Genomic DNA, 12,121 nt, shown 5'->3' with positions numbered 1-12,121 from the left:
CAGTTAGTCTAATTCTGAAGACGACGCTCATAGTAGCGTCGAAACCAGGTCAATTTTGACTTAATATTTGTGACCGAGGGCTTACTTGTTCCAACATAATTCTGACACGGTCACTGAACCTTAGCAGCTATGTTCAAAGTTTTTTCTGCTTTTTAATGTTCTGCAGACGGTGATTGGTACAATAGTTGAAAATTTTTTAATTTTTATTTGTTGTCATTTTCCGACACAATCATCAGTAATTTAAGACACGATTGGTCTCTCCATCAGTAAAGACAGTGTTGTTTGTATCGGAAAGAAATTTGATTTTAAATATAGGTTCAAAATGGTTCAAATGGCTCTGAGCACTATGGGACTCAACTGCTGTGGTCACAAGTCCCCTAGAACTTAGAACTACTTAAACCTAACTAACCTAAGGACAGCACACAACACCCAGCCATCACGAGGCAGAGAAAATCCCTGACCCCGCCGGGAATCGAACCCGGGAACCCGGGCGTGGGAAGTGAGAACGCTACCGCACGACCACGAGATGCGGGCTAAATATAGGCTTTGTTGCAATGTAAGCTGTATTCTGTTCTAGTGAACCAAGCCAGCCAATTCGCACTACCCAAAGTTGCATATAATTGAGACCAATTCGAAGTTATGTTATGCAATACACACTGCAGATACGCACAGTGAGGCGGTAGCACTACCTGCCCGTAAACAAGGGTTGAGCACTCCGCAAAGCGCGTTGTGTACGTTTCGTCTGCCTGCAGTAAGCTTCGCTGAGCGTGGCCCGTCTGTGTGTTTGCCAGAAAATCATGTTCTTCGACGGCGGCGAGTCGTTCGAGCTGTGGCGGAAGCCGCCGGTGGACCTGTTCCTCAAGGTGTACCTCTTCAACATCACCAACGCGGACGCCTTCCTCAGCGGCGAGGACAAGAAGCTGCGCTTCGAGGAGGTCGGCCCCTACGTCTACAGGTCAGTACATTCCGAAGCATTTACTGTCAACAGGGGGGGCGCAATCTCCCCCGCGCACAGTGAAAAGCCGCCGACGTGTCCAGACCGAGCAGGGAGCGCAGTGGTTGGCGACGCAGGACGCGCATTCGGGAGGACGAAGGGTCAAACCCGCGTCCGGCCATCCCGATTTAGGTTTTCAGAGATTTCCCTAAATCACCGTTCTTCAACCACTTTCCACAGACTGCCGAAAGCAACGCGCGAACAACTGTCCGATTCCGCCATTTCCGGGATGCTGGTGGCCCGGCGCCTGGCCATAGCAATCTGCCCTTTTTTCAGTGTCGTTTGTGTCAGTGGGTTTCCCCTGTTACGGCTCGCACCGTCGCTACAATGGTTCGCCATTCGCCTCTGTTCCGTTTACATACTTTCCTTACCGTGCCGTCACGCATCCGCAACTGCACTAGTCTCTCGGTTCGCAGTGGTCACAGTGACTTGGTTCATCATTTTGTATGTGTTACGTTTCAACATGACAACGCACTGTCCCATACGGCATGTATGCCACGATGTCAGATGAGAAGTTTGTCGGGATGGTTCCTTTAAACCCGAGCTTGTGCCCCGTCCCTAATGACCTCATAGTGGACGCACGTTAAAACGCTAATCCCTTCCTCCTACGAGGTGTCCAGACGTCCTGTAGCGGAGAGCTCATTGCGCAGCTTGCGCGCATCGTTCGTTCCCCGCGTAGCGGACCACTCGGTCAGACGTCTCCTTTAGCGTTCCGAAAAGACGAAAACCTCCCGGGAGGTCTGGTGAGTACCTCCAACGCAGAAGACAAACTTCCCATCTGACATTGTGGCAAGTGTTGTACATCCCTTCACGGGTTCCATTCCCGGCGGGGTCAGGGATTTTCTCTGCCTCGTGATGACTGGGTGTTGTGTGCTGTCCTTAGGTTAGTTAGGTTTAAGTAGTTCTAAGTTCTAGGGGGACTCATGACCAAAGATGTTCAGTCCCATAGTGCTGAGAGCCATTTTTTGTACATGCCGTATGGAACCGTGCGTTGTCATGTTGAAACAGAACACCTGCACAATGATGAACCAAATCACTGTGACCACTGCGAACCGCGAGACTAGTGCAGTTGCGAATGCGTCACGGCGCGGTAAGGAAAGTATGTAAACGGAGCAGAGGTGAATGGCGAACCATTCTAGCGACGATGCGAGCCGTAACAGGGGAAACCCACTGACACAAACGACGCTGAAAAAAGGGCAGATTGCTATGGCCAGGCGCCGGGCAACGAGCATCCCGGAAATGGCGGAATCGGACAGTTATTCGCGCGCTGCTGTCGCCAGAGTGTGTGGAATGTGGTTGAAGGACGGTGAAACCACGACAGGAGACGTCCACGCCTCTTCGTAGAACCTGCCGTTCGGAGGCCTGACCGCTCTGCAAAGCGGACAGACGACGGCCTATGGCGAATACCTCGAAACATACTTGACCAGTTTACTTCAAATTTTTACATGACATTGTAATGTACATTCTGACGGACATACGCTATGTATTTTTTTTAATGTTTGTAATATGTAACCAGCCCGCCCGGTTGGCCGTGCGGTCTAACGCACGGCTTTCCGGGAGGGAAGGAGCGCCTGGTTCCCGGCACGAATCCGCCCAGCGTATTTGACTCGAGGTCCGGTGAACCGGCCAGTCTGTGGATGGCTTTTAGGCGGTTTTCCATCTGCCTCGGCGAATGCCGGCTGGTTCCCCTTATTCCGCCTCAGTTATACTATGTCAGCGATTGCTGCGCAAACAAGTTTTCCACGTACGCGTACACCACCATTACTCTACCACGCAAACATAGGGGTTACACTCGTCTGGTGTGAGACGTTCCCTGGGGGGGTCCACCGGGGGCCGAACCGCACAATAACCCTGGGTTCGGTGTGGGGCGGCGGAGGGGTGAAGTGGACTGCGTTAGTCGTCGTGGGGTTGTGGACCACTGCGGCTGCGGCGGGGACGGAGCCTCTCCGTCGTTTCTAGGTCCCCGGTTAACATACAATACAATACAATACAACACAATATGTAACTGAGTATGTGATATATGAAGGGGAAACGTTGTTACCAAAAATCTCTGAAAGGTGTTGGCCGATTTACTTCAAATTTTTACATGATACTCTAACAAATATTCAGATGGACATAGGCTACATACCTTTTGAAACAACAATGTATAGGTTTTCTGTTAAGACGGACTGTGATAAAGAAAATGCTGTGCTGTGTAAATGTGCCATTTTGATTTCTTTCGCACAGTCAGTTTCAGCTACCATAGGGAGACATGTAAACCATTAGACAAATTGTTTCTCCCGTATATGGTCTTTCTCCTTACACATATTTTCAAGCAAAAACTGCATACTCCACTATGCGCTGTTTTGCTTCCTCGCTCAATGTCGGTTTTACGAAAAACAGGAAAGTTGTATATGCGTTATTGGCTTGATTGTAGACTAGTAGAGAAACTTTATAGTAGTGCCAAGTGTGACGTGGGCCACAATGACTGTTAGGCAGTGGCAAAGAGTGGCATTTGCCCTTGAGACTATCAAACGCCATCCTGTCACGAATCTGATGGATTCGTCATTTGTCCTAAGGGGGTTGTTCAGACACAGGTGCCGCATTTTCCAATACTCAAAGTTTAAAATGATAATTAGAATCCTGAACAAACAAGTGGAGACTGTCAGGACCAGAGAATGCAGTGTCAGAACACAATGCAAGACCGTGAGGACTAGGTACCAGCAATTGTAGCAAGGAGGTGTGCGTGTGCGTCTACCTTTTCCTATGACTGCACGTAAAACCTATATCCATTCGACATGAAGATGAAGTACCTGTAGATCTCTAAATAAATTTTAACAGTTCGAAGCAATTTGGTTTGTAGTATCACAATTGCTCCAAAACAATAACAACCGCAGAAAAAATTATTTTCTTTCCACAGCAAGTTAGCGCTACATCTTGTATTCTCTCATCATTGTGTGAGAGGGAAGCTGCCCTTAGAGACGGCGAGCAGTACCGGACGCTGTCCCAGACCAAATAAAAAAAATCTCACAGCCTACATGAACAGTAACACACTAATCTCTATTTGGAAAGCTACATTAGATTTCATCTTACAGTTCCATATACAATTTGTTGTTACCGTAAATGACGAATATTTCAATTATGAACGTACTTGAACATCCTTCTTAAGTTCTAATCTTCACAAAAGTACGCCACAATAAAATGGGTTAGTTTCTTGAAACTAGCGATACGCATCTTTTCTTTCTTTTTTTTTTTCTTCCAAGATCTACATTACTACTTTACTGGACTCTACCAGTCTCTTACGTTTCGAACAGACAGGAAACGCATATCGATTTTTATCCGCGTAAGTACACCATGGTACACCAGGTGAATCAAGTCCCTGCAAAGAGAATTTACCTAATTTGCTAGTAAGTGCTATTCTAGGTTTTGCTATAAGTCCTTGTTCCTCAAACCACTTTTGATTCGCATTTGTGTCATTAGTCACTCTTCCTATACCTAAATCGATTCGGTACATATATACTTTTGCCTTGTTAAAGCTTGTATATATTTGCCTAAAAAAATGAATCTCACCTTGCTGCTGATAATGGAAAAGGGCTGGAAAGTTTAAGGCACGAGTGTCGAATTGTTCTTTATTACCGTGCTGGACCGTGAGGTTAAATGTATCGGTAAATCTCGTAAATAACAAGATTTGACGAAACCGTGTGCGCCTGACGTTCTTCCGTTTGCACGTCTCGTAAACTTCCAGCAGAATGTTCAGATGTAACCCTCGGGCACCGACAGCTCCTACAGAATCTGATGAAAAGAAATCAAAGACCACTGGGAGATGAGGGAATTAAAACTCCGTGGCCACCTGATAGACTGTTTAAACTACCGCGGCTTTCTGACGCAGCTGGAGTTCATTTATTGGTATTTACGTTATCCGCCGAATGCATCTCTCTCCTCTGACTTGTTCCCAGGTATAGAATGCTCACAATAAAGAGTATAGACGCGTGAGAGACCCTCAGCATAGCGACACGCGCCTGTGACGCTCCACACGGAGTGGTCGCAAGCACAGCATAAGCCTGGCTGCTCCGTGGAGACGGGCCGCAGCGCCTGCGAGGCGGCAACCGCGCGCTACACATCGTCCGGCCAGCAGCCGGCGGGTCTCACAAGGGGAAGGCCTCAGACACGGCCAACCGATTCGGCTCAGATTTGGCAGGTCGTTTGTGTACAACCTAAAACGAAGGAATCTAAGATATTTTGGGTCAACACCCCCGAGTTTCTGAAAAAATACCCCTAAAGGTTATGACGAGCGATCGACTCAAAGTTGGCGGGATCGGTAGATAACTGTAAATAGAGCATTTTTCATCACCAGAAATGGGGCCCGAAAACGCATAGTTTTCCACAAATCGAGGTAAGAAACTTTTACAACTGCCCTTCTGTACCCACATGGTCAACGCTTATCGCCGATAGCGCAACGGCCAAGGTAAATGGCTGCGAATCTCGAAGAAACGTTGTGGATGTTATTATTTTGGTTTGTATTTTTCCATATCTCAATTGATGGGGATAGGAAGGTTAACAAAGTAAGTAAATCAACAAGGAATGATAATAAGATAGGCAAATAAATTTCTCAAACCCCTTGGGATAGTAAACAACTAAAATGTTACTCCAGGTCACTTTACAATGGCTCTTCCAGTCACTGTTATGTGTCCTCACTTTTCTTCGAACAACTATATGGATGGTACTTGTCATATAAACATTCGAAACAAATATACTTACGGCACCAAGAGCATCTAATGAATGCAATCTTTCGACAGCTATACTATTCCTTCCCTATGATATGACGAAGAGTCAACCCCGCGAGCATTCTATCCCGTGCCTCGCTGTAAACAAGCGTCGCACGATTGGCTAATCTGTCATCCCTCGTGAGGAAGTCGCAGCACTTTTATTCGGAGTTGTTTTCATGTGACAAGGCTTAAAAGTCTAATACTTTACTAACTCACGGCGTTTGGGAAATCAGTTTGCCTACCTTATTATTATCATTCCTTATTCATTTACTTACCTTATTAACCCTCCTATCTCTATCGATTGAGATATGGAAAAATACAAACGAAAAGAATAACATCCGCTAGGTTTCTTCGAGTTTCGAACCCGGGTTTCCCGATTACCAGCCAGTTACCGTGGTCGTTGCGCTATTTTTTTCAGTTTGTTCGTTATGGTTCGTTGTATTTCGTCATAGCGGACGTCACATGACATCCGTTGAAGCTCGTTGTTGATCGTTTCTCTCAGATTTTTTATTACAGAGGCCAGCCAGCTCTCTGACCGAACACGCTGAGACGGGGCAGTTGTAAAAGTTTCTTACCTCGATTTCTGGAAAAGTATGCGTTTTTGGACCCCATACCTGATGAAAAATGCTCTATTTACAATTATCTATCGATCCCGCTAATTTCGAGTCGATCGCTCATCATAACATTTAGGGGTGATTTTCTCAAAAACTTTCGGGTTTTGACCCAAAATATCTTAGATTCCTTAGTTTTAGGTTGTACACTGCCTGCTAGCAATACCAGTCGTGTACGTTTTGCGTTGACGTTCTTCATTGGAAGCTCTTGGCCGTTAAGATGGAAGAATCGACAAGCCTCATCGTTCAGTATAGAACGGGGATGGTTTTACTACTCGTATCGTTTGCACGCCATCCGAAGTACATATGCCACCACACTATTATGGAGAAAACACTCATTTCCAACGTCATTACAACACCAATCACAAAAGCAATATGCGGCACGAACAATAGAGCGTACATAAAATCTCTCAGTGCAAGGGGTAAATATTTACTAACAGACGTAACTGAGTGACTGACGAGATTTACACTTTCAAACACAAATTAAAAACGTCTATAAACCAAACTCTAGTTTGTGACGCGCAACGTTTCCCGAAAAAAGAGTCAGTTGTCGACAACACACACGACTGGCTATGTTTGAGCGACTGAAACGCTTCATTACGAATTCTGAAACAAATTGCAAGACCTTGTACGACTGTATAGTGATTTCGATTGGTGGAACTGTTCTCGCTTTATGAAATATTACCGCAAGAGCAAGATGCTCGAATCCACAGACAAGCTGCTACAGTCGTTTATATGTTTGATTCAACGTGTGTGGCTCAGCTATTATTTATTTATTATTTTATTCATGGCTGCAATTTTGAGCAAGTGCAGTACTATTTTTTTCGGGACAAATGTATAAATAGATGTGATACAGTTATTTTAAATTGTCAAAGAGTGTTTAAAATAATCGCATAAAATATTTAAATTACCGAGCATACCATGACGTAATCCTTCTATGAAAAAGATATTGACTGTCTGCTAAACTAAGCTTCTGAATATGACCAATTTATTTGCAACTGATGACTGAAACTTAACCTGCAAAAAAAAAAAAAAATTCTGTTTTGAAACTGACAATCAAGCCAGCACATTGAATCACTTCCTATGAAGCTCACCGTTAATGACTAGTGGGTTATAGCCTAACAGTTTAAAATAGTTTGGCCGTATGCAACTGATAAAGGCCCATCGGTTAACAGCACGGGAGCTTTTCGTATCAAATCCAACAAAGCTAATTAGAATGTCTGGTAACAATAATCGGTACATACTTTGTTGTTAATGTTCTATACCTTTTGTCTAAACAGCACGAATAAGGCAGTTACTCCTTCATCCGACAAAGTAATAACGGTTAATTCGTCACAGGTTGCCTATTAATATCGTCCCACGAAAAAATTCTTCATGTGGCACTGAATACACAATCATCACTGCAATCCAAATGGCGGGTGTCCGGCGCTGTTGTCGCGTAATCACGGTGCACAAATGAACACTTAAACACATCAAACAAATCACTCAGTTAACGCCATCTACATATTTGCTGGACGTCAGGCCCACGGCTTTGGGTGACACACACAGTCGTTAAATAATTGCAAACGCGGTCGGCTGTCCTGCCGAAATCCACCCTGCTCCCTTAACAGCCAACAACTTACTTGCCCGGAACCTCGACATTGACTCCCGTCTGGCGCATTGGGCGCTCGACTATCGATAGTACCTACGGCGACCTGCGAGAGGCAAAGATATATTACACTACTGGCCATTAAAATTGCTACACCAAGAAGAAATGCATATGATAAAAGGGTATTCATTGGACAAATATATTATACTAGAACGAACATGTGATTACATTTTCACGCAATTTGGGTGCATAGATCCTGAGAAATCAGTATCCAGAAAAACCACCTCTGTCCATAATAACGGCCTTGATACGCCTGGGCATATAGTCAAACAGAGCTTGGATGGCGTGTACAGGTACAGCTGCCCATGCAGATTCAACACGATACCACAGTTCATCAAGAGTAGTGACTGGAGTTTTGTGACGAGCCAGTTGCTCGGACACCATTGACCAGACGTTTTCAATTCATGAGAGATCTGGAGAATGGGCTGGCCAGGGCAGCAGTCGGACATTTTCCGTATCCAGAAAGGCCCTTACAGGACCTGCAACACGCCGTCGTGCATTATCCTGCTGAAATGTAGGGTTTCGCAAGGATCGAATGAAGGGTAGAGCCACGGGTCGTAACACATCTGAAATGAAACGTCCACTGTTCAAAGTGCAGTCAATACGAACAAGAGGTGACCGAGACGTGTAACCAATGACACCCCATACCATCACGCCGGGTGATACACCAGTATGGCGATGACGAATACATGCTTCCAATGTGCATTCACCGCGATGTCGCCAAACACGGCTGCAACCATCATGATGCGATAAACAGAACCTGGATTCATCCGAAAAAATGACGTTTTGCCATTCGTGCACCCAGGTTCGTCGTTGAGTACACCACCGCAGGCGCTCCTGTCTGTGATGCGGCGTCAAGGGTAACCGCTGCCATGGTCTCCGAGCTAATATTCCATGCTGCTGCAAACGTCGTCGAACTGTTCGTGCAGATGGTTGTTGTTTTGCAAACGTCCCCATCTGTTGACTCAGGGATCGAGACGTGGCTGCACGATCCGCTACAGCCATGCGGATAAGATGTCTGTCATCTCGACTGCTAGTGATACGAGGCCGTTGGGATCCAGCACGGCGTTCCGTATTACCCTCCTGAACCCACCGATTCCATATTCTGCTAACGGTCATTGGATATCGACCAACGCGAGCAGCAATGTCGCGATACGATAAACCACAATCGCGATAGGCTACAATCCGACCTTTATCAAAGTCGGAAACGTGATGGTACGCATTTCTCCTCCTTACACGAGGCATCACAATAACGTTTCACCATGCAACGCCGGTCAAACTGCCGTTTGTGTATGAGAAATCGGTTGGAAACTTTCCTCATGTCAGCACGTTGTAGGTGTCGCCACCGGCGCCAACCTTGTGTGAATGGTTCAAATGGCTCTGAGCACTATGGGACTTAACATCTATGGTCATCAGTCCCCTAGAACTTAGAACTACTTAAACCTAACTAACCTAAGGACAGCACACAACACCCAGCCATCACAAGGCAGAGAAAATCCCTGACCCCGCCGGGAATCGAACCCGGGAACCCGGGCGTGGGAAGCGAGAACGCTACCGCACGACCATGAGATGCGGGCCCTTGTGTGAATGCTCTGAAAAGCTAATCATTTGCATATCACAGCGTCTTCCTCCTGTCGGTTACATTTCGCGTCTGTAGGAGGAGGGAGGAGATTAGTGTTTAACGTCCCGTCGACAACGAGGTCATTAGAGACGGAGCGCAAGCTCGGGTGAGGGAAGGATGGGGAAGGAAATCGGCCGTGCCCTTTCAAAGGAACCATCCCGGCATTTGCCTGAAGCGATTTAGGGAAATCACGGAAAAATTTCGCGTCTGTAGCACGTCATCTTCGTGGTGTAGCAATTTTAATGGCCAGTAGTGTATTCTCAATATGATGGAGGCGGTTGACCCCTTACAAGATTTTGATCTGCATTACTTCATGCGTTTGCCTGTACTACGAATCATAGTTACTGATATATTAGATACTATAAAATCGAAATAGATATAAATTCGTAAAATCAAAACTTAATTCTATATGTCTATATGTAAAGTTATGTTTAATAGTTGGAATGCTTATTAAAATTCTCTTATCTGTTTATTTAATAAATAAATAAAGTTACGACTTTGGCAGACGGATAAAAAGTTGGCAAAAAACATCTCGCAGTATTTTGGTAACTTGAGAATATTGGCATTCCTTATAGTTCGTTATACTTGTGACAGTGGTGAAAATTGTAGGCAATTTAAGGGGGGCGGGAGTGGGGGGGGGGGGGGAGGGGGAGGAGGAAGTCAAACGGGCCGTCTTGGAGCAGGAGAGACACCACAGGACATTTTAATTTCCACTGTCTACACTTTTATGAATAAATTCATAAAACTTTGTCAGCTTGACCAGGAAGGATTCAGGTTTCACAATCATAGCAGTAGAAGTTCAAAAATATAACAAAATAATTTTTTTTACGTGTGAAAGTTCATCATTTCTTAACTTCTATTGGCTGCGTTTGTTGCTATAGGTACCCATTTCTTCATAAGTAAGAGAGATTCTTCGATGAATTTTGCACAGCATACAAACCATACTTACAGATGTATAAAACTCTAGAAATTATTCAATTTATGAAAAAATGAATGTGCTGTTATATTTTATGGTTCATGTTTATTTCCAAATTTTATAGTTAATTATCTCAATTTTTACCACAGTTTTTAATAGATTTGGAAAATTCTAGAGTTTCATACACCTTTAGGTATGGTTTGTATGCTGTGCAAAAGTCATTGAAGAATCTCCCTTACTTATTGTGGTGTGCGTACTGTATGACCTTCGCTACACACACCATCAGATTATTTGACTTGTCGCTCTAACGAAGTAGGCGAGTGTCAGCAATATGTCTCGTGGTCTTATCGTAGCGTGTTTATCTTCTGCCGTCAGGTCAGACGATAGAAATGCCACTTGCACGCTTAGAGTAGCAGATTGACGGTGACCAACTTTAAACAGAACTTGATTAATTTTTACACACATTTATTAAAATAATAAAAAAACGTAGATATTACGTAACTTGATTCTGGATGCTGTTTACAATTGACAATCTGAAGTTCCTTTGGCGTTGGTACGTTAATCTTATTCTCACATATCTCTGATACTTGACAAAATGTCTATATATTTCTCTTCATGGCTATGTACAGGAATATGATAATCTTATTAGGCGCAGACTGAAACTTGACTATAGACTGGTACAGACAAATGCAGACTAATGCAGACTGACTAATCGGAGGTCTGTACCTCGAGCGTTCAGGTATCATTGCGCGAGTGTGATCCGCGAGGAGAAAATGTTCTACGTTAGCAGCAATCTCATTGGCTGCGTTACATATTAATGTTGCGTTACGTATTAATACGCGGATCGGCGGAAGCAGAATTTGGTCCGTCTTTATGACAGCGCCATCTCGTAGATCGGAGACGGACGAGCGCTGCGCCTGCGCTGTTCTGCTTAGCGGGGCGCGCTCTAGTGGGAAAGTTGTGTACGCGCTGACTACGCGGAACTATGAACACAACAGTTATGAAGAAAAGTGTACCTATAGCAACTAATGCAGCCAATGGTAATTGAAAAAAAGGTGAAATACAAACGTAAAAAAATAAATTATTTTCTTATATTTTTGAACTTCCACCACTATAAATCCTGAATCCTTTCTGGTCATTCTGACAAAGTTTTATGAATTTATTTTTAAAAGTATAGACAGTGGAAATTAAACTGTGTCCCTTCTCTTTCCTTTTCCCCCGTCCCCTCCCTCCACCCCTCTTCCCCAGGGCTTCCCCTCCCCCTTCCTCCCTTCCCCCTATCTGCCCTGCCCGTGGCATCTGCTCTCCCTTCTCCCTCTCCCCCCCCCCCCCCCCCCCCCCGCCGCTCTTGGCAGGTCGCCGGCCTCGTACACGGTTAGTGAACATTCGCGCGCCGGAGATCAAAGCCTCGTGTTCTGTGTGTGCCGTCGTTTTGTGCTTAAGTGGTTCAGTGTCATTCGTTTTGTGCACCTACGTTCACGTGTGACAATTTTCGTCTATGTATGTGTCGAAGTGTCTGAACAAATTTTATCTTGGACTCTACGCCCGTGAGTGGCTCCATGTATTTTAAGAAGTGTTTGTCTCCG

General features: G+C 45.0%; 1 protein-coding gene across 1 annotated transcript in view; it reads left to right on the top strand.

Moving 5' to 3' along the window:
* The window catches only part of LOC126100797 (scavenger receptor class B member 1-like), a 224,877-nt gene that overhangs the window by 169,824 nt on the left and 42,932 nt on the right, over positions 1 to 12,121 (top strand). Inside the window, exon 3 of the mRNA XM_049911421.1 lies at positions 792 to 955. Within this exon, the coding sequence (XP_049767378.1) occupies positions 792 to 955 (164 nt within the window). The remainder of the gene's footprint in view (positions 1 to 791; positions 956 to 12,121) is intronic.

The sequence above is a fragment of the Schistocerca cancellata genome, chromosome 9 (assembly GCF_023864275.1).
Source record: "Schistocerca cancellata isolate TAMUIC-IGC-003103 chromosome 9, iqSchCanc2.1, whole genome shotgun sequence".
In the NCBI taxonomy this organism is placed as follows: domain Eukaryota; kingdom Metazoa; phylum Arthropoda; class Insecta; order Orthoptera; family Acrididae; genus Schistocerca; species Schistocerca cancellata.
This window is presented reverse-complemented; position numbering and strand designations above follow the sequence as displayed.